This window comes from Cupressus sempervirens, chromosome 3 (assembly GCF_028749045.1).
Source record: "Cupressus sempervirens isolate cs-2001-9-10 chromosome 3, ASM2874904v1, whole genome shotgun sequence".
Classification (NCBI taxonomy): Eukaryota; Viridiplantae; Streptophyta; class Pinopsida; order Cupressales; family Cupressaceae; genus Cupressus; species Cupressus sempervirens.
This window is the reverse complement of record NC_143120.1, coordinates 1,053,944,815-1,053,968,625: the sequence shown is the minus strand read 5'-3', so window position 1 is coordinate 1,053,968,625 and position 23,811 is coordinate 1,053,944,815. Positions and strand designations below refer to the sequence as shown.

The 23,811-nt window shown below is 35.6% G+C and overlaps 3 protein-coding genes across 5 annotated transcripts in view; all 3 read right to left on the bottom strand.

Annotated features, from left to right (window-relative positions):
- LOC149570358 (acyl-CoA) overlaps positions 1 to 23,811 on the bottom strand; it is a 428,133-nt gene that overhangs the window by 370,740 nt on the left and 33,582 nt on the right. Inside the window, exons 2-3 of one of the 2 annotated variants that reach the window (XM_089823003.1) lie at positions 14,613 to 14,768; positions 14,284 to 14,466 (exon numbers count right to left, since the gene is read on the bottom strand). In XM_089823003.1, the coding sequence (XP_089679129.1) occupies positions 14,284 to 14,466; positions 14,613 to 14,768 (339 nt within the window). The remainder of the gene's footprint in view (positions 1 to 14,283; positions 14,467 to 14,612; positions 14,769 to 23,811) is intronic. The other variant, XM_089823004.1, reaches the window with a different exon arrangement.
- LOC149570360 (uncharacterized) lies at positions 6,847 to 8,430 on the bottom strand. The gene is made up of 3 exons (XM_089823005.1): positions 8,297 to 8,430; positions 7,754 to 8,159; positions 6,847 to 7,618 (listed from the first exon to the last, which is right to left on the bottom strand). The coding sequence occupies exons 1-3, from the start codon at positions 8,414 to 8,416 to the stop codon at positions 7,038 to 7,040; spliced, it is 1,107 nt and encodes a 368-aa protein (XP_089679131.1). The 5' UTR covers positions 8,417 to 8,430; the 3' UTR covers positions 6,847 to 7,037.
- LOC149570359 (uncharacterized) lies at positions 9,091 to 10,679 on the bottom strand. 2 transcript variants are annotated; one of them, XM_089823008.1, is made up of 3 exons: positions 10,332 to 10,679; positions 9,486 to 10,140; positions 9,091 to 9,346 (listed from the first exon to the last, which is right to left on the bottom strand). In XM_089823008.1, exons 2-3 carry the CDS (start codon positions 10,106 to 10,108, stop codon positions 9,106 to 9,108), a joined length of 864 nt encoding a protein of 287 aa, XP_089679134.1. In that variant the 5' UTR covers positions 10,109 to 10,140; positions 10,332 to 10,679; the 3' UTR covers positions 9,091 to 9,105. The 2 variants fall into 2 exon arrangements, with proteins under 2 accessions (XP_089679134.1, XP_089679133.1); XM_089823007.1 differs by having other exon boundaries at positions 9,486 to 10,671.

Below are 23,811 nucleotides of genomic sequence, written 5' to 3'. Positions count from 1 at the left end.
GTCAAACACATCATAAGATACTTACAAGGCACTCTTAACCTTGGGCTCAAATATGTGAAAGTTGAATTGAACCTACAGGGGTACACATACTCAGATTGGACTGGAAGTGTTATTGACAGGAAAAGCACTTCAGGATGTTGTTTCAGTTTAGGCTCAATGATGATATCATGGATATGCAGAAAGCAGTCATTAGTAGCACAGAGTTCAATAAAAGTTGAATACATTGCAGCAACAATGGCCTCTCGAGAAGTAGTTTGGCTTAAAAAGTTACTTGTGGGATTATTTAGTCAAGCCATGAATCCTACGATTATTCATTGTGATAATTAGAGTCCCATCAAACTTTCTGTGAATCCAGTTTTTCATGACAGGTCCAAGCATATTGAAATTCCTTACCATTATTTAAGAGATATCGTAGACAAGAATACTGTAAAATTAGAATACATTTGCACTACAAATCAGACAGCAGATAGTCTTACCAAACCTCTCTCACGAATGAAGATAGATCACTTTAGGAAAAGACCTGGTATGGTTGAATTATAATACATTTATGTTCTTTAAATTATTAATAAAATAATTTTATTGTCAAGCTATTGACTTTTATGAGCTCCACCATTTGTATTCATTATTTAAGAGGTGACGATCTCTATGATAATGAATGCTTGTATAAAAGACATTATGAGAGATGACAATCTCTTAGATAATTTGCTGAACAATAGAGATCTATTGTCAGATCTAGATGCGTTCAAGATCACATTGTGATGTAGACATTTCTATGCCTATTAGTCACAACTTGGATAAAGGAAGAATTTTATTATTCTCCAGAGTTTATCCTGTGAACTGGTAGATCTTAACTCAATATCATATTGTGATATAGGTCTGCCAATACCTATGAGTCACAACTTGGATAAAGGAAAAATGTAATTATTCCCCAAATCTTATCCTATATATTGCATTTCATGCAATCTTGTTATCACAAGTATAAGTGATAAGTCATATCATAGGTATGGTAATATGACATAATATCATGTGTTTAATGATACCACATGCTAAGAGGATTCAGATAGATATAGATAATCAATCTATGCTTATTCATCGTAATTGATGTTGCTAGATATGATTATCAAGTTAAAAGGGAGTGTTAATCCTAAATACCTCTAATAACATAATGATCTGCATTGTTGATCGTACAAATCTAGAAAAGCATCGATATCCTTAGTAAAGGATTTAACCTATTAAATATCTTATAGTATTTACCTGATCGGCATCCTTCTTGGAGCATTTGTTAATGTTCTAAATGACTTACTTATTGTTAGTGCATTTACCAATTAAATTGTTTATTCATGAAACGTCAATCTAGGCAACATACTCTTTGGTTTGTGTAGGGCTGACCTAGGAAGTTTCATGTCCTTTCTTAGGACATGTCTCATGGGTGACTTATATATATGAGATAGGAATGTGGATAAAGGACACACAAACACAAAGAAGTTTGTTCCTTAGCATTCTCTACCTCATTCAAATTAGTAGCAGAATATATATTATTGTAGAGCTATTATCTCAGCAAGGACTAATATTCCATCCGTAATTGATTGAGACCATCTCCAACACTATAAAGGTTTTATATCAGTTTGATTTAGAAGCAGAATTTGCAGAAACTTTACATGGTATTAGAGCTCTGGTAGTCGAACCTAGACTCTGCAAATTGACAATCAAACTTTATATATCTAGCAACATCCTTCAATTTTCAATGGCAAGCACAATCAAACCCAAGGACAGGTTTGATAGGAAAGAACACTTCGTTACTTGGAAATTCAAAATTATGATGATTCTTGAAGACAATGATGTAAAACAGTTTGTTGATTCAACATCCAAGCAACCTATTGTTGAACCTAATAAAACTATCTGGAGTAAAGGAAATAGGAAAGCCATGCAAATCATATTAGATAGAGTGAAAAGTGAAAAATAGAATTAGATGGAGGAAACAAGAAAGCTTTGCATACAATTTCCTTTATTCAATTTGTAGGATCTTATCTTTGTTTTCTATTCCAATTCTTATTCGCGCATATTCTCTCTAGTCTCTGACCATTAGCCAAAATGTGTGTTTAGTTATCATAGATTAGGTCATTTGTGTATTACGCTAATAGAAAGCTTCTATTATTATTTAATGGTTATGTATTTGTAATCTATTATAAATATTAGAGTGTTTTTAATATTTAGTTAGTCGTTAGTTAACTAATAGCTAGAATAGAATGTTTCTATTCTTTACGATCATTTCCTAAGGAAACGATCGTCTATTCATTTATATATATTGATCTATTGATCACTATTAAAAATAAGGAAGTATTTTACCAATTGCTTTGTAATATGGTATCAAAGCTAGTCGATGGGATTTCATAAAATTTGGCGGATTTTTTAAGGAAAATTCAAGTCTGTTTTGAAATAGATTATTTTCCACAAATTTTTTTTCAATTTTTAGAAATAACGATTTTTAGAAATAAAAATCGTTAGAGGAATTTTATGAATATTTTGTGGTTTGTCTTCGAGGATTTTTGTTGGAAACCACAAGCCTAATTAAGGGTTTTTGATCCCCCGATTTCTTGGTTGCAGCAAAAGTCTCTATTTTTTAGGGTTGCATGTACTTGAATGTGTTGGTTTAACTTTACCATGTGAAGTCTCATGTTCTCCACCCTTAAAATTTCTAATGGGTCTTCACAAATGTTTAGAATTCACAAAGTTGCTTAGGATTCCTTTGTGGGTTTATAATTTTTTCCTCAAATTATCTTGTGGGTTTAACTATTTTCTTAAAAAAACAAAACTTTGTATTGTCTGGTTTTGATTGATCCCATGTATTCTGATCAGTACCAATTGCAGTTGGACTCTGTGTGTAGTACCTAAAACAATCTAATCAGTACTTTGATATTCAAAGATTGTCAACATTCGCTGCTTCCATGTGCCATATAATTTTGACCATTGGATTTTGAATTACCCTCAAGCAAAATATTTGCTAGAGATGTCATGGCACGTTTTTCAATGAAAAATGTGAAAATCTATGAAGGCACGTACTTTGAGGCAAAAATAGGAAGACCTAGGAAAAATGAAGAGATACCCAAAAGAGAGCTCGACAAATCCAAAAAGAATATGTTATCGAATTCTGGATACAAAGGCTCAAAAATTGAGGCACCTAGAAAAAATGGACGGCAGCCCAGTTGAGCTATCAAAAACCCCAAGATGAATTTGTAAAAAAAATTGATCAGGTACAGAAAATTAGGGTTTTGAACAAAAACAGCCTTGGCTGCAAAAAAAAAAACCTCCAAAACAATGGCGGATTTGTAGTAAAAGAAGCAATTGCAGGGCACGGATCTGCTATTAAGGGTTTTAAGAAACTCTTGACATCACTCACAACCCTAGATGTGCAAAAAAAATGGGACAAAAATGCCAAAAATCAACCACATTTTTGGTAAAACGGAGTTTGAGCTGTTAGAATATGTGGTCATTTTTGTAATGAATGTTGGTCTCATTGATTGCAAGGTAACACAACAAAAAAAAACCGTTTGAGAACCACGATCAAGTAGCAAAAACGTTGTTTCAAGAAAACATTACCACGAACTAGAAAATGCTGCTGAAAATCATGCCAAGAAATGGCCCAAACTCCTAGTCAAGTTCTACAAGAAAAACGATTTTTTCTTGCAAAAAAACAACCAACAAACCCAAGCTAAAATTATTTTCGAATAATAAAGGCACTAATAATTTCAAACAAATTTATTACTCGAAAAAAATTTAAGTATTTTCTCTAATACCATGTTATGGTAAAATGATGTTGTTGGAGTTGTATTAAACAAAGGAGATGAAAGCTCTTTATATAGATTTACAAAGATGATGTTTCTAAAAGAAACAATCATGAACTAAAGACGAAAATAGAAAGTACCTAATAAACTAAAGACTAACTAAGATGATCATTAAAGAAACATTATAATATTCTAATATTGTGATCGATAAAATGACAAATCTTTTATCTTGTCTAGTATTGTAACAGCATTGTACCCACCCCCAAGAACAGAACAATAGGCATTTTCTTTACTTTGTTGGCAATGCATGCTCACAACACCAAGGATACATTCTACATATTGTAGAAAGCTAAAGGTCGTCCGAAAAGAGTTTTTGAATTTAATTTAGCTTTTAGTTACAAGGGAGTGTCTCTTGATTTGAAGAAAAAATTTACTTCCCACACTACTTTGTTTTGTGTTGACAAAAGAAAAATTTTAATGCTAGTAGTTTTTGACATACAAAATTTTTGAATGACCACTTTTCAGTTCAAACACTAAATATTTCCTAAGTTACCAAATCGGATCCAAGCACCGATGTGGGTATGACAACCTAACTCGTGGATACATAAAAAAGGTGGGTTTCAAATGCATTTAGGGCATTTAGGTACATGTGTGTGTGTGTATAAATAAGTTATATGTATATATATACAAAAAAAATTAAACTCTTTGTGAAATAAAAATTTAACTAAAACCCTAGAAGAGGCGGTTTTTAGTTCTTCCCCAATTGCAATGTTTTGTTTCCTTGGCACCTTTAAATTTCTACATCTAAGTCTTCTCCATGCAGAGGGATAACAATAAACACAAATAATAGTTTTCTGCAATCATTAAAATTATTGCTCTTAGTCTTAGTCGCAAGTAGAATAAGTATGCACACAAATTCAATGTTCCTTGTTGTAGTGACTTCTTATGGGGGTCAAGAGATCACACTAGGGCCTTTACCATTCATGGCAAGCTCATACGTAGTCACAAGTTACAACCTTTCTTCTGTTCAGAAAGAGGTACATTGTAGCTATACAATGGAAACCAAACCAAAAGACATCTTGGCACTAGCCATGAGCTTACCAAACATTGTAGCAATGCTGCATCATACAAAAACTAAGATAAGCATGGAAATGGACTTTGTTGTGGCAATTTAGAGTGTTTGAATCCATGTGCTATAATGTCCCCTTTCTGGGTCTTTCAAGATTGATACTTATTTAATCAATCATAATCGTCACAATAGTCATTTCAATTATTATTTTTGTGAATTTTGGACAAAGGATATAGATGTTATCCAAGTTGCCTAGACACCGCCTATGGACTCCCTCAAAATTTACAAGTCCAAGTCCATTTCTTGAAGATTTATAGAACATTGACCCCTACCCTCTATTGGGATAAGATCCACTAGATTGGATTTATATAATCCCCTCCTAGGTAACACTACATCCTTCTCCATTAGTCGGATAATGATAATGTGGGAGATTTCTGTAATGTCCCCACTATTAGGGTTGGTTTGGGACAAGTAATACCTACAAAATAATGGTAAGAATAACAACAATAAAAAACTAACTATATTATTCTACCCTCTAATTTAACCCCAATCTTAAGGATGTCTCCAGATCGAGCTTCCTAGCTCATAGCTATCTCGCCGTCTTCCTGGGAGTGCACCCCTTAAGATTCTTCTTGAACGGGCATCCTCTATCCAAGGCTACTCACATATGCATATGTTGACAACATCAGAATATTTTGGCACATCGATTATCGGCCATGGTGGACAATGGAGATCTTAATATCTCCATGCTCCATGCTTCGATATCGATTCTCAGCCATGGTGGACAATGTAGATCTTAATATGTCACATGCTCCATGCTTCGAGTTTACATTGATTCTCAGCCATGGCGGACAATGGAGATCTTAATATCTCACATGCTCCATGCTTCGAGTCTCATAACTATCCATGGTGCTAACCCCATAGGTTAACACAATATCATCCACAAGTATGATTCATCAATATAAATAAATTCATAAATATAATTAAACAAATATAATCTATAAACATACCTTTCTTACCTTCTTTTTTTCTTTTTCCATGTGACTCTATCTTTAGTTGGCCCTTCAATGAATTATTCCTTCTAGAATTATCTTAACTCTATATTTACTTTCTAAAATTCTTCTTTTTCTAATTATAAGGAAATGACAAAATATACTTTTTTGTTTCTTCCTTTCCAAGAGTCACAACCTTTCACAATACAAATCCTTTGAAAAGTCACAACACTTCATAGTTATAATCCTTTCAAAAAGTCACAACACTTCATAAATAAAATCCTTTGGAAAAGTCTCAATACTTTGCAATCACAATATTTTTGAAGAGTCACAACTATTCATAATTATGACCCTTTCAAAGGTTCACATCCTTTCAATATCATTGATACCTTTTCAGAAAGTCACTTCCTTATTTTCTCCATATTACTTTCCTCTCCCATTTTTCCTTTTTGAACCCCTATCTTCTCCTCTTCTTTTTCCCCTCTCTAAAATAAACTCTCCTCCCTCTTATATCTTAATTTTAAGGAGTCATGTCTATTTATTAAACGTCTCTTGACTTTTCATTAGATTTAGTTAATTTATATTATTCTATGTTATATTATTTAATTGCTTACTTATTTTTGTTTATTATTATTTATTATTAAATTCTATTTAAAAAGTTTACATACTTTCTTCAATTTTGTCTCTTGTATTTAATTTTATTTCTATATTTACCAAAGAAACGTGAATCGGAATCGGCAAGGCCGAATCGAATCGTGAATCGGCAATGAATCGGCAATGAATCGGCGATGAATCGGCAAATTTGAAAAAACCCTTTAAATTTAAAGATTTTAACAATTTAAAACTTATTTCATGCACCCTTTATTGAATATAACTTAAGCACACTATAACATCATCAAATAGAAGTTAAAACTTAACATAAATAAACATGAAACATAAAATCCATCACATATGTAACTATGTTATCTAAGATTCTAAAATGTAAATTGTAGGCTAGCTGAAGTAAATAGAAATCAAATGATCATAATGATTTAAATCATAGAATGTATGTAAGATGATCCATAAGACATCAAATCATAAATTTATGTAAGAATCTAAGATGAAGATCCATGAAAGTTTGAAACTTTGAAACATATGTCTATCAATGATTCAGTATCAATATCTGTAAACAAAATATAAAAACAAGGCTCCAGCTCAAGCCTCAGGCTCATAGTCATCATCATCCTCAACATCATCCTCAAGCTCGGCTACAGCCTCAGCCTCAGCCTCTGAGTATCCAGTCTGCCTAGTAGCAAGGCGTCTAATGTAGGTCCTAGAGGACTGTCGAGCCATATCTCCCGCATATAAGATGGGCTCACGAATGTCGCTAGGGCCTGTGTCTGTGCGTGCACGTGTGCGTCTACCAATGCCTGAAGAACGTGCTCTAGCTGCCTCAGCCTCTATATCCACCTGGTCAATCCACGCACGGTCTTCCTCAGTGAAGACTGGATCTACAACCTCTGTGAGCCACTCTGATTCTGGATCAATCTCCTCCAGAATGATCGGAGAGGAGTCAGTGCCCAAAATCTGTCTGATCCTAAGACGGAGGTTGTAATGAACGAAGGCAAGATCATTCAACCTCTGCACTGTCAACCTGTTTCTCCTCTTCGAGTGGATGTGCTCGAACATGGACCAACTGCGCTCACATCCAGAAGCGCTGCTTGGCTGACTCAGAATACGAATGGCAATTTTTTGAAGTTTTGGGGTTGTGGCCCCAAACATTTGCCACCATCTATCTCAAAATAAGGGAAAATAAAAATAATTAGTCTCATTTACAAATTACAAATTACAAGTTAACTCTAAAATTACATAATCAACTTTAAGTTTAGAATCTAGATTCATGAACATTGAATATATTATTTAATTTTTACCTGGCTGTATTGTTTCCCGAGCATCTATGGCTACCCTGCTAGAGAAAAGTGGCCCTTCTTTACTATTGAACTTATCAAGCTCAATAATTGCAGCACTGTTATCCTCATCAGTACTCAACCTCTGGATCACTGTATATAATCCGGTGAGAACCTCCTCATCCGCCTTGAAGTCAGGATGGAAACGAAATGCCGAATTCAAAAAGTAAGCTGCTGCATGGATGGGTCTGTGGAGCTGATTCTGCCATCTCCTATCAATGATGTCCCAAATAGGGGCATACTTCTCCTGCACTCCTGCATACTGAGCTCTAATGGCCTCCTTGGCCCTATCCATGCCCTCATATATGTAGCCCATAGAGGGCTTCTCCCCATCAGCAGTTCGTAGGAGAGATACAAGAGGCTCAGTGGCCTACATATAAAGTAAAACAAAAAATTGAGTCAAAACTTAAACATAGAATAATTCAATAATATAAGGTAAAACTAAATCATTAAACAATTAGCATAGTAAACTGTAAAATATTAAATGTTAAATTGCAATAAAATTACCTTAAGTATTTCTCTAGCAGGTTTCCAAAAACCATCATCATCAAATATGCAATCCACCACATCTATCCCTGCAGTGGTCATAGCATAGGAAGATGAAATCCACTCCCGCCCAACAAACATGCTCCTCAAATCATCCCTTGATGTCAACAAGGACTGCAAGGTGATGAAATTCGAGGCAAACCTCGTGATCCCTGGACAAGCTAACTCTTTGTCTCATGTGTACTTCCTCATTGTGCTAAGGACAAATGAATGATTATAAATAAACTTACATATGTTTTTTGCCCTTTCCACACATGACTTGACCCACTCAAGTTTGCCAATTTCCTCCAACATGAGGTCAAGGCAGTGTGCTGCACAAGGGGACCAAAATATGGTGGGGTGCCTCTCCATCAAAAGTTTGCCTACAACAATTTTAAGATAATTAGAAATTCAAATTTCAAACATGTTAGAACTTAGAACTTAGGAAACTTAGAAATTCTAAGTTAGAATTAGAAAAAGTTCAAAATTCAAATAAATTTATTTTCAAAACTTAAAAAGTTAAAAGTTTACCTGCAGCAACATAACTTGCTGCATTATCCGTCACCACTTGCACCACATGTTGTTCCCCCACCTCTGCTATAACTTCCTCAATAACCTCACATAAGTATGTGGCGTTTTTTACATGAACAGAAGCATCAATGGATTTGAGGAACATGGTATATCCTACAAGTAACAAAACAACGAATTATAATTACTATTAGCAATCAACAAATCAAAATTTGAAATAGTCAATCACGATTCAAAATTATGTATGTAGGAAAGTAGAATGATCAATCACCTCCACAAGATACAAGAAAATTGAGGAGTGTTCTTCCCTTCCTATCTGTCCAACCATCAGTCATGATGGTGCAACCCTTTTCGATCCACTCCTTTCGGTTGTCCTCAAGCTCATGCCTCATATCCTCAACCATTTCCTCCAGGAGGTATCCACTCAACTCGGCCTCAATTGGGGCTTTAAACCCCGGACCACAAATGGCAACTGCATCTATCATGTTCTGCCAATAAGGAGTCCTGTCACAAATAGATAATGATATTGATTAGAAATTTAGATGTCAAAAACTAAAATCATAAAACAAGTAGATATAATTAAAGTTTTACTTTTACTTTTAACTTTAACTTTGAAGATAACAAAGAAAAAAGAATCAATTACCTGGCTGCAATAAATGGAATGTTGCAAAAGTACCAGAATTTGCAAATCTCTTTTCTGGCAGCATCATGAATCTCCTTGTTCAAACCCATGCCCTCAAGCGTGGGTTGGGAGCCAGGAGTAGTGCGGAGCACAAAGTAACTATCCATTCTGCTTTTCCGCACTCTAGGCCGCAATAGGTTGGTGTTGGACTCTGTCTCAGTATGAGACCGACTACCACTAACACTCACATGAGCACTAGCACTAGGATGAAAAGGAGGCCTAGAAGAACCCTCCCCAACACAACCTACGGATGCGGAAGCTGATGCAGATGCACTTGCAGATGTAGATGCGGTTGCGGATGTGGGAGCACGGGAGCCAATACCTCTTAACCCTTCAAGTTGCATTTTCTTAGTCAACTTGTCTTGTTCAAGTTTTTCTAATGCCACTAAACAAGAGCGTTTTGCTTCAGCGGTTTGTTGAGTGCAAACTGTGACATCATGGCCAGGTATGCCAGCAATGTGGTATTTCAATCTATAGATACCTCCCGAATTTATTTTTTCTTTGCAAAATATACATTTTGTTTGATATTTGGTTCTCCCAGGAAACTCTTCATTATATTTCCAGCATTCATCTTTTTTACCCATTGTGGAAATTGGAAAATGAAAGCAAAGGGCTGCTGCAATAAAAAAATTCATGTAAAAAATCAAAGTTTGCAACTAATAAACAAAAACTACAAAACAACAAACCCTAGTTTGCAATTTAGTAAAACTAAAAATAAAAAACATTCAAGATTTGCAAATGAACACTAAAAAAATTTAACAAAAAATGCATACTACACTAACATGCAAAAAAAAAACCAACACTTACCTCTTGCAAATGAGTTGAGGAGTGTTGATATTGACTCCTTAATGCTCCCAATGCAATTTATGGCCTCCCCAAATGGACTTCTGATCTCTTTGGTGCTCTTCCTTCTTGCCGGTTGGAAACCTATGGATTCTCTTTTCTCTTCTTCTCTCTCACTCTTCCTCTCTTCTACTCATACTAAGCAAATAGAAGGCTCTTTAGGGTTATAACAAAGAGGAAAGTCAACTTAGAAAGCAAATAAAACATGTGTTTTTTTTTTAAAAATTGAACTTTCTATCCTTGCTGCCGCGGCCGATTTCTGGAGATTCACGATGGCGATTTTGGCGATTTTTGCCATGAATCGCCGATTTTGGCGATTCACGCGATTCACGCGAAAAAATGGCCACCAGCGATTTCCGATTCCAAAAAAATCGGGAGCCATGAATCTTATCGCGATTTCGGCGATTTCGGCAATTTCATGGCGATTTTTGGAACTATGATATTTACTCATTGAAATTTTATTATTTTTTAATTATTTAAAATATCATACTAAATATTATTTCATTAATAATATAGATTAAATAATTACTATTTCCTGGTTTTATATTTTAGTATTAGTTTTAATATAATTTTATTATCATTATTTATTTAATAACATTGTATTATCTAATTATTATCAAAATTCAATCTTTAAATGGGGATATGACAATTACCTTTAGATTTAAGGAGACTTCAGGTTTAATCAAGTTGCATAGACACCAATTCTCAATAGGTGTTCCCTCAAAGTTTATAGGTCCAAGTCTATTTGACGAAGATTTACGGAATGCTGACCCACCCTCTTATAGATACATCCATTGGTTGGAATTTACTTGATCCTCTCCTTGATTACATCTAGACTCCTCTCTTTAGATACCCAATAATTATAATATTGAGAATAATCAGTATTAATGATGATAGTATTTACATTAATTAATTAAACTAACTCTTTCCTCAAAATAACAGTTATTTTATTATAAGACATGCAAATATATGATTAAATATGGACATATATTTATTCCATCATTTATCAAATTAATTATTTATGTTAGTCTATATATCAATTGATTTATTAAATTAACAATTTAGATTTACAGTATATATTCTAAGATCATTATAATTCCTAATAATTTTTGGATATACCTAAATGATTGTATTTATAATATTAAATGTCGATCAATATTCATTTAATTATAATCCTTAAAACTTAGGGCTTACATGGTTGACGCCCCAATTCATAACATATATATAAATGTAAGCCATTGATCGGGTTATGGGGTATTATGGTGGTGACAGGATATACCCCTTTTGGTAGATGTTATTTAGCAGGCAGTCTTTAATGATTTAACCATCTTCCCATCAATGTATGCTAGAAGGCATCTTAATTCTTTTTAACCTATTTCTCTATTTTGTAATCGACATACAATACCATCCTTTTAATTTCCTTATTTCTCCCCCTTTTGAGAGATGGTGAATGTGCTCTATATATCTTGCATTGAGACCATTAGTCACTCTTGCAACAGGCACATCTTATGCCTTTTTGAAACCATCTTTCATAACAACCGTTAATTGCTGGCATTACTTTATTTAATTAATCATTTAAGCAATGTGCTGGATAATACAAATCTAATCTGCCTAGTGGCAGTTTATGTTTTTGATTTATTTAACTATCAGTTTGTATTGAACTTCAATATCACTATTCATTGTTACTCAATTCATATTTGATAGCCTCGTTCACTTGTGTTCGAATGATTTATTAGCGTTTCTTTTTAAGTACATCATATCATCTTTTTAATTACTGAATCTTATAGTCATGCACACCTTAGTATCTTGAACAATATTAGGGATATGAACTACGTTAAAAAATTCCAAGCATCATTATTTCCATAGATCATGGTCAGTTCATCACTTATATTAATGTGGCCAAATCATCCCTTAATCATTGTCTGACCATTGTGGTTCACAATGCAACATGCTTGTATTCATCCCAATATATTCAGCATTGCTATTAATGTCTATTCGTGGTTCATCCCAATATATTCAGCATTGGTATTAATGTCTATTGGTGGTTCATCCCAATATATTCAGCGTTGATATTAGTGTCTATTGGTGGCAATAATCAAATACACTTCATTTATGATTAGATTGAGATCAGAATGCATAGGTGGTGATTATAGAAGGGGTGGGTCATTATCGTAATTTAGAGACTTGGTACTTTATTTTTCATTTACAATTATTATTTATTATAAATGAATATTCATCATGTATTTGCTATTAATAATATCTTTACTTATTACTTATCTATTTATACATTACCATTATTATTTCAATTATAGATAATCATACTAAGATTATTATATTATATTTATAATAATGATAATCTTTGTTTGTCATTTAATCTATTGATCAACTATTATATTATTTATTTCTTTTGTGATTACATAAAATTATTTATTATCAAACTTTAGGATGGGGACATTACAAGCACCCTGGCCCTCATCTCAGATTGTTGCACTTTAAAATGTGTTTTTTTAAGTCAAAAAGAGAGTCAAATGGTCAGATGCACTCAAATGTTGTTCAGATGTGCTCGGATGTTGTTTGGGTGCTCATCCATAGCCTGTGTATATGGATGGATGTGCTGGATGTGCATTCAGATGCATCCACAATGCGTCCGGATACATCCACCCATGCATTCACACCGAAATGCTTCCACACTAGAATGAAAGGATAGGGGGTGTGCATCCGTAAACTTAGAATATTTCTCATATAGTTAAGATATGGAATTCCGCATACCCCACTTTCATCATTGTGATGTGTTTAATCAATGTCATTTTATAGCCAACAGCAAACATTTTCAAATGAATCATGATAAAAAGGAAATCTATGCTTGAACATAGAAGGTTTACAAAAAATTGTTTTAGAGCACAAAAATCAGCAATGCAATGGTAGGTTGTGCAACTCACCACTAGAGCACCAAAAGGGGCACCTTTTTGGCTAGTCACATGGGTTACCCAAGGAAAAATTAATTTGACGTTTAAGCCAAAAATGTCATGCTACAAAACAACCAAGCAACTTTGCATGCATATGTGATGTTTGACCAAAATAAATAAACAATGACATATCCTTCACAAGCAAAACACCCTTCCACAATGAGGTCATAAGTCACTTTGAAACTAAAGTGGCAGCCCAGACCAGTCACATGTCAGGGCATGGTAATGCTAGAAAGTGGAAACATAACAAATGAGGGATTAGTTATGAATCACATCTTGTTCCACTATGGTATCAAAAGTTTCAAACTCAAGCATGCACAAGTAGAGGTAAATAATACAATCCATTACAGACATGTGACAAGTTAGAAAAACATCAAAACAGGCAATCACCTTAAAATGATGCAACTATTAGAACCTTTTAGACATAACATATAGGATGAAACAGTTCATAGCTCTAACCCATAGGAAACATAAATTGGTACACAGAGAATTGCTTAGCTTTTGCAATTTTAAAGAACTAAGGTACATGTGAGGAAGGACCTTGAATTAGTTTAATTGAATTATATCAGAGACTGCCATTCTAAACTAGCTATTTCTATCATCATGGTAGCAAGGACTCCACTCGCATATCCTAGGAATGAATAAATTTTGTGAAACATAAAGAACACGTAATATTTTTTACAAAGCATCAAAATCTAGGAAAAGATGAATCCGTTAATCTAGATAATCATAATCATTGCTAAAGATCTTACAATTCAACAGGCCTTGGTATTAGAAAAAAGTGTTCTTTGGGATCAAGGGATATTGAGAAGAACATTATGGACATATTAGGTATCATTCAAGACCTATCATCAGGCTGAGAATGCATAGTGTTCTCAATAAAAGGTAAGTCTTTTTCACTAAATGCTACTCTCCACTGAACTAGAGAAACATAGAAACTATCAACAAACCTCAACAGCACATCCAGTCTCCTCCAAGCATGACAGAAAGGCATGGGTAAGGAAAGGATTAATTTTATTCTGGCCAGTTGCACCCATAGAACATGCATCCCAGTCCTCTGACGAAAGCCGCAAAATCGATGACACAACTGATATAGAAATTTTTCGATATGTTTCCTGGACAATAGGTTTTCCCTGTATTTACATTGAATGAAAAAACAAATTGAATAAAAGACATTTATCAACTACAAACAACTATGAGCAGCAGAAAAGCATTTGACAAGATATAACTACATAAAACTTAACAAAAAAAACCAGGTGGAGAGAAAGATCCGTATAACCTCTATGACCGGTTCCATAAGGTGTTCAGTGCTAAGTACAAAATCACGTCCCGGTGCCTCTACCAAACGTTTCCCTTGACCACTACCCCAGAATGCTGCATTAATATTAAGTGAAAACATTCTTTTCCTGGTCCTTTCTCTAGAAGAAGATATGCCCTACAGTCAATGAATCCAAAAACAATTTGTTAGTTAAAATTAGTTGCTTCAGAAAAAGAAAGCACAAGCCATTTTTTAGATAGATCATTCCTATTGAGTTCCAACGTGTTAAATGTGTAAATATCTGCAGATTTAGATGTCATTTTAGTGCAAGGACCCTCGTTGCATTATTTACTTCAAATGCATTTCGTAATGCATTCATCATATCGTAGGCAGTTAGGTGTTTTGTAAGCATAGGTACGATGTCATTCTTAACTCCATCCAAGATGATTTGAATGGCTTTCCTATTTCCATTGGACCATGTGGATTTGTGAGGTTCAACAAATGGCTGTTTGGATGCTCCATCAACAAACTGTCTAACATTATTCTCTTCGAGAATCATCAAGATTCTGAATTTCCATGCTTCAAAATGTTCTTTTTCATCAAATCTATCCTCACGCCTGATTGTATATGCCATTGCAGATGAATAATAACTACTGGATATGAACAGGTCTGATATGTGACAATCTGCAGAGTCCTAGATCTGATAACTAGGCTCTGATACCAGGAACCCGATAGGATATATATGCTTTTAGTCCAGACTCTATGTTTTCTGTGTGTCCTAAAACTACTTATATTACCTGTCTAAATATCCTTATTGAAGGGTATGTTCTTAAGAGACATGACCCTTTGAAATGCATCCATTATTAAGAGCCTCTAAGTCGGCGACTTTGGAATAGTAATAAGGCTTAACTAATAATTAATTACAAGTCAAATTAACAAATTCCAACCTGATTGCCGGCACCTCTATAGAGACTATAAATAATATGCAATGTCATTCTATAGAGAATATTAGCAAGAGGAGTGAGGTACGATTCTGTACCCATAGACCTGTAGAATATTCAGGTTACTTTCTTAACAAAATGTTATTGTAGCTTCAGTCGGATAAATATATATAAATATACATAAGACATTACAAAGAATATTTCTTCGTTATATATATATACATATGTTTTTGGTAAAGTTGATACAAATAATTATACATACATACACACACACATATATATATGATATAATACAATAAATTGTAACTTATTTCTATCAACTTAATAATACATAATCATCGACTGCTGCATATTATATTAAGGATGATCAGGCTTCTTTTTTGTTAAGGGAGACACAACCGCGAATGGATGTGTCTCCCATGTAGGAGGCACGTCATTCACAGGCATGTCTCCTCAACGCCTTCCCCACTGCTATTAATGAGAGTCGATGGCAGTCTTAAACCACAATGAACACATTCTTACATCAGTCTTCTATGTGAGTTTAAAGTTTAAACTGATCAGTGACAAGATTCAAACTGCTGCCCTTTGATAAATTAGCAGAACTAGCATATGTTAAATACAACTTATTTTAAATGCCATAAATATATATAGAACCTTTGTATAAATCCATCATATCATTCAGTGAACTAGATTGAATTTATAAATAAAAATCTGATCACAATTTTAACATGGTACCAGAGCAGGTTTGAGAGACCATCAAGATCAGATTTATTGACAAATAGATACACCTAAATTTTAAAATCTTATATCTATCAAAATGGTAAATGGAATCAGACTTGAAGACAGTCTTGAAAGTGCTTCAAATTTTGAAGCCTGGAAACTATGAAGGATGCTAATACTAAGAAAGCGTGAGTTACAAACAATCATGGAAAATCCTCCTAAACCAATGAGAATGATGAAAAGAGTCAATGGGAAATGAACAACACCATAGCAATGGAATTATTAGTAGACAAAGTTAAAGACCATCTACTACCTATTATTGCAAGGTTGGACTTAGTGCATGATATGTTCAAAGCCCTGGAAAACATGTTTGAGATCTGTTAAATATAAGATAGTTCTTTAATAAGATATTCAATCTGGAGTGTGTGTGTGTGTGTGTGTGTGTTGTATTTAATCTGAACATGGAAGCATGGAACATTTATCGGTTACAATATTCCTACTCCATTCTTAGGCAGCATGTATAAATATCATTTGAAGACCAATTCAGACTGGTCATGTCCATTCAATTAAAGGTTGCAACTTTATTGGATCGGTTAGTATTTACTAACACACTCAATCCCTTAAGAATGCGGTTAGTTAGTAAATACTAACTAACTTATAATTAGCAACATAATCAAGAGATCAATATGTATATTAATCAAGATGGAATGCTCAATATAAGAATGCCTTAATTCATCTTAGTTATAATAAGGTTGGTTGATTATCTATAGAGTTTGAACTGTTGTATGTGAATAGAGCCCAGTAATCTGACCATAGCCACCTTATCCTCAACACTCTCTCTTAGCTAAGGAAGATTAACTAAGTATGAACAAGTTTAGATACCACATTACTTGTGATATCAAGGAGTATATTGAACAGTAAGGCAGCATTTTATTCATATATCCCGGTTATAATATGTGTACAGACATCGCGTTGTGTGATGTCTACCATAACTCATCATGGCATATCCTTGGATATTAAGTCAGCATAATATCCACCATGATTAGATATCAAGTCAGCATGATATCCAAATATCCTAGTTATGGCATGTACACAGACATCACGTCATATGATGTATACCATAACTCATCATAGCATATCCTTGGATATTAAGTCAGCATAATATCCACCATGATTAGATATCAAGTCAGCATGATATCCAAATATCCTAGTTATGGTATGTTCACAGACATCACGTCACATGATGTATACCATAACTCATCATGGCATATCCTTGGATATTAAGTCAGCATAATAGCTATTAAGTCAGCATGATATCCAAATATCCTGGTTATGGTATGTGCATAGACATCACATCACATGATGTATACCATAACTCATCATGGCATATCCTTGGATATTAAGTCAGCATAATATCCACCATGATTAGATATCAAGCCGACATGATATCTATTAACTATCAAAACATTTCCATGAATATCAAGTTGGCATGATATTTGTTATGATAGTAAACATTAGACAACTATCAAGACATTTCTGTGAATATCAAGTCAGCATGATATTCATCATGATAGTGAGTGTTGTAAAGTCATCACCTCACAATACTTAATACAAGTGTACATTATTAGGAGGATCATCACCTTTCCATAATGTGCACAGGTTGGTAGGCCCATTAAAGTCATAGAGACATCACATATGACAAATAAAGTCACCATGAATTCTATCATGTGGTGTTGTCATGGTGTCACACCATGAACCATATCAAAGGGTGGATCCACCATAGCTATTCCCAAAGGATGGGATAAGAGATTTTACCTCAACCTACTGAACAATGTATTAAGAGAGATTGTACATTGAATTTTCCCTTCACGAAGAATAGCTCATGAAGTAAACATGAGCCTTTTGACCTCCTCATCAAGGTCACTCTTCAGGATTGTCAAACTCCCTCTGAATGTTAGATATCAGGCTTCTAACTTCCTCGTCCAACATTGCATGTGATGGATATTCAAACTCCCTTTGCATATTGATTCTTCCTCTAGAAGAATTATAACTACTTTAAAATATGTGCAACCAACTCAGCCTCATGGAGGCAAGCTATGACTTCATCCTTCAATCTGTATGACTTTCATCCATCAGTCTTTTCTCTTGAATGTTTCTTATGTCATGGAAGCTTACATGATATCCTATTCCAAGGGACTTCTTATCATTTATTATGATTCCCATACAACTAAAAGTGTAGGATTCAATGCTACAATGGACTACTTGTCATAAGATTGTCAGTCGACTGGATGGTTCCGGCAGTGTTTCTGTAGCCGACGGAATGATGTCCAGCAGTGTTTCTGTATTCTGTAGCCGATGTGGTGATGTTCGGCGGTGTTTCTGTATTCTATAGCCGACATCGTCAGTAAATAGTTTGTAGCGGATAGAATATTTGTGGCCGACGGACTCCTTCGGGAAGGTTCGGCAGTAGTATTTATATCCCATTTGGGATCATTGTAAATCATTCATCTGCTATTGCGAATATTATGAAGCCTAATGTATGTTTTGGCATATGCGAATATAATTTTGCTGTTCGTGTTCATTGTCTGTATGTGTTGATTTCTTTACCTGTCCCGCGGACTTCTTTCCGCGGAGACCCCTTTTTTTTCTCTCCGCAGGTTTGTCCTCCGTCCGTTGCAAACTCTCCTCCGCGGGCTTATAACTCTTTTCTACGGGCATACAGCAGGGTTTCCTTGCATACTTTGTGCCTTCGGTGATAATCCTTAGCAGCAGTGACATCCGTTGTGCAATGGTCCACTTGGCATGATGGATATGAGGTGACGGCGGACTCAGATCTCCACCGCTTGGTGTTCTTTGAAAGGCTTGTCTGTGTATTGGTTTTCATTGTTGGAGGAGACGTTTCACCGGAAATTTGTTGGAGTTCTGTTTCTCATTGAGTTCGTGTAGAAGATGGGTGTGAGCGTTTTTTTTAGCAAGCTAAAAAAAAAAAAAAACGTCGACAGATTCAAGTTGTTCAGAATGAGTGATAGATGATGCCAAAGGGAAGGGGACGCATCCGCGGTTGCCAAAAAGAGTGTAGAATCGGCAGATAATGACAGAAATGGTGTGTTCCATGCATTTTTGTGTGGGTTGCGAAGTGCTAATTTGGTCAGGGAGCTGTGTACCAGAGGCACTTGGAGTAGGTGTTGGCTGGGAGGTTGTCTTGGTGGATGCGTAGAGAGCTCGGGAGGAGCTAATCATCCAGTTGGAGGCAGTGCAGCGACACTTGGCTCAGGGTACCATGGAATTGAAAACAGAGAAAGCAGCACAGGTGGCGGTCGAGGTCAGCTTGAGGAGACAGTATTGTGTTAGCAGAGGCTACAAATGTAACGGATTGAATATGGAAGTGATGTGACAGAAGCAGATTTTTCTTGTTGTAGTCACTCTGATGATATATTTTGTTTGTTACTTTGTCTCAGATATGTTGTAATTGTCGTCCGGAGACGACTTTTCTTTTTGGGGGGGATGGTGTCAGCCGACTGGATGGTTCCAACGGTGTTTCTGTAGCCGACGGAATGATGTCCGGCGGAGTTTCTATATTTTGTAGCCGACGAGGTGATGTTCGGCGGTGTTTCTGTATTCTGTAGCCGACATCGTCAATAAATAGTTTGTAGTGGATAGAATATTTGTGGCCGACGGACTCCTTCGGGAAGGTTCGGCGGTAGTATTTATATCCCGTCTGGGATCATTGTAAATCATTCATCTGCTATTGCGAATATTATGAAGCCTAATGTATGTTCTGGCATATGCGAATATAATTCTGCTATTCGTTTTCATTGTCTGTATGTGTTGATTTCTTTACCAGTACGGTAAACAAAGATGACTACTTGTCATAAGATCATTCTTTCAGACTCCTCATCTAAAGTTTCCTGTGTTGAATTTTCAGATTCCCTCTTAATGTTAATACTACCTTTTCGAAGAGCTGATCTAGTTAATTTCCACCAACTAAGCCCCATGGCAGCAAGTTATTTTCTTCATTCTTCAACATAGAACTTCATCATATGAATCATAGTCCTCTGACTACTACAGTTTCATGGTTACGAGGGAGCTCATCTTGACATGATCCTCATATATCCCTTATCTTCTCCCTCTATCACGAAAGCATACCCTACGTGTCAAGGTCCATATGTATTGAATCAAAGGATAGTTCAAATTGGAACTGTAATGGTGTATCTCCCCTCCAAAGCTGGTTAAGTAGGAAGGGAACATTGGTTATTATTATTCCCCTCTCAATGTAAAATTCCCACTCATTCCATTTTGTAGAGTCGAAATATTTCTTCCAATTTTCTTCAGGAATGAACATACAATTTGTGTGGAATAGAATCAACAACACTACATTCTCATACTTCTTTAAGAGAAGGTGCATTCTAGTGACACATAAGTTGCTACATAAGTTTTATTACTCCTGCCCCGTGATAAAATAAACATCAGCAAGAATACATACGAAGAAGAATCTCCCACATATTTTCCTCTACATTGTAAACACATGCCTGTCCATAGGGTGTCGATAGTTCCTTGTGAACGCCACCGAAAACATAGACCAGTCCTCCAGATGGTAACGCAACACATAGTTCCTTTCTTAGTCATAATAAAAATGATGATTTCTCTATATTTCAAGACACTGTCTGTAATGTCGTCCTAATTTTCTGCATAAAATCTAAATGCCCTAATAGAAAACTGATGGTCCCTATAATGATTTGGGTCTTGAATTATAGGCTTCATTCACCAGAAGCAACCAAAGAAAAATTTCTCTTAGCATAGTGCAAGGTACTGTAAGAATCTCTACTGGAAATGAAACAATAATCGAATACCAGGCTGGTGGAATTTTGTCAAACACTTACAGTGTAACCAAAGTCTCGGACAAATGCAAAGCAATAACAAAATCTTTTACTAAACCTTAATCTAGTATCAAGAAATATTTACGATAGCATTAATAGTGATGATTCCGCAATTTCGGTATTAGAATAGATAACATCAGATTTCAATAAGAGACTATAACCAAATTTAGAATTAATAGCTCTTAGACTACAGTCTACAAGAATACAGTTCAATTTAACATAATGTCAGATATATGTAAATAAGCTGAGATAAGAGTACTGATAGATACAGACCATACCCCTGGTGTATGCCAAAAAGCTCACTGAAGTTGTAGGAACTCATGTCACCTATTCTTCAGCTCTTTCTAATCAGTCGACTTCCCTTCACTTCATTAATACTTCCTATGTACTAGAAAACATCTGCCTACTGATGGAGAATGAAGTCTCAATGTATTATGGCTCACTGCTGAAAAACGTGAGACCACTACCATCCACAATATAATCAGAAAGAACTGACGCCGTACTTCAGTCTGAACCTATTCTCTAGCCACGGCGATTGGCTTTCCTTCTTGTTACGTGAGTGACCACCAAATAACAAACCACGGCTGGGAGTGATGGTATTTGTAAAGACGATTGTACTAAGAAAATACACGTCTTCCTCCTGCTGTTAATGACTCCAAACTATCTATAGATGTAAACAACGCCCTTTCTCAAAGACGTCTCTCTCCTATTTCCTACGCCCCAATGATATACTGAGAATCTCTCACATAAGCTCCACAACTGTAAATGCTATAAAAATCCAGAACGTTGTACCAACCTGTGTATACCCAAACTTCATTGCCAACTTGATAACTCACCAGAAATCGTGGATATCCAACAACCTTTTAAATGATTTGATATAGACTCCAATAAGAAGACTGGGGCTACATCCAACTCCTAACGTCTCAAGGGTTTTCGTCCTCGAGATTCTGACCAGTCACATTAAAGCAACCAGAACGTGTCAATATATTAACTTCATAAATTCTTGTGTGTTTATCCCAAAGCAAGGTCCCTTTATTTATAACCTCGAAGTGAGGGAAAGACATTGAAATAAGGCATGTGGGATAAAACAACAATTTTGTCCTGTAATCACTTAAGTCACTTTATAAAGTAAATGACTTTATAACATAAAATGACTTTATCCACACACTTTAATAATATAACTAATGTACTTAGGATAAAAAATTTGATGTGACTAGTAGGCATCCTGATAGTTAATGTCGTTAATTTATTCGGATGTGGAGATAGATTAACCTGGTGCCATAAAACTAGTGCAGAGAAGGGGACATGACAGTCCTCCCTTCCCAGGATTGCTTGCCCTCAAGCAATCTCAATGTTGGGTGCTGCAAAATAGACTCACCTTCCCAAGTGGCGTCTTCATACGGTAAGTCTCTCCAATGAACTAGATACTCTCTAACAAATCTGTTTGACAATTTCCTTTCCTTGGTCTTAATCACCTCAGCCGGCTCTAGAACAAGCTTACCCTCCTCATCAAGCGGCGGCAAACCCTCTAAAGGAACAATCTACTGGCCAATGGCCTTCTTGAGACAAGACATGAAATATGTTGTGGATTTCGCTGTCACTTGGCAAATCTAACTCATAAGAAACCTCACCAACTCTCCTAGTGATGCAATATCTAATGTTCTTGCCACATAATAATTCAATCTACAAGCTGAAGACTGCAACCTTGCCCTTGAAATGAAGTTCGTACAGTGAGAATGGTGCCTACTGGAATAGCCGTACGATGAAGATACTGATTTGCAAAGGATGTATGGTAGAAAGACTAGACAAGAAGCCGTACGGTTTAGTATTCTAGCTATTGAAGTCCGTACACTCAGCCAGTGATGGTACAAGTTGTACGGTGAATGGTGTAATGCCATACCTCGATATTGAGAGCCGTACGGTGAAACTTTGGACGTACGGTAACCTAATGAAGCTGTATGGTGAGAAACTTAGAGATGTACTGTTTATGAAGCCGTACGGGTGTGCGAGATTGTCGTATGGGCTATTAAGGAAGATGGTCGTACGAAATATGGAACTGGTTGTACGGTGGTAAATGACGTCCGTACGGTGGACAAGAAGGCCGTACGGGCATGTAATTGTGAATGTTGTATGATGCAAAACAGGATACCAAACAAGGAGATTAGTTGTTGTTTCGGAATGGAAGCCGTTCAATGTGTAGTGAGGAATGAGCATGCATCCAAAACACAGTACGTTAATGGTACAATACTCGAAGATTTTGAACATTAACTAGTACCCGAACAAGTATGGAAGAATGTTCACCAGATTTATAAAATTGCAAATATTGACAGCACTCCAATTTGCCGGATACTGACTAGAAGAACACCGACAGAATAGAGTGAGGGTTGAATCCCACCAAAACCGCACAAGCCAAATAGGGAAGGTCTTTCACTTCCAAAATGACGAACAATGCCGAACTCCAATAGGAATCCACTGTAACCTCCAGACTACCTACGAGCCGCGCTTAAATACCCATCGGGATAAGCTTTCCAAGAGTGTACATAGTTAGCCGACGATGACACAAACTACAAAAACTAAATAAAAAATGGGTCCGAGATAAAATAAATCAATCGGCCCGTTACAAAGATTAAATAAGTACATTTATTTTATGACGGGAACATTACAATCCTCCCGTCCCAAAAT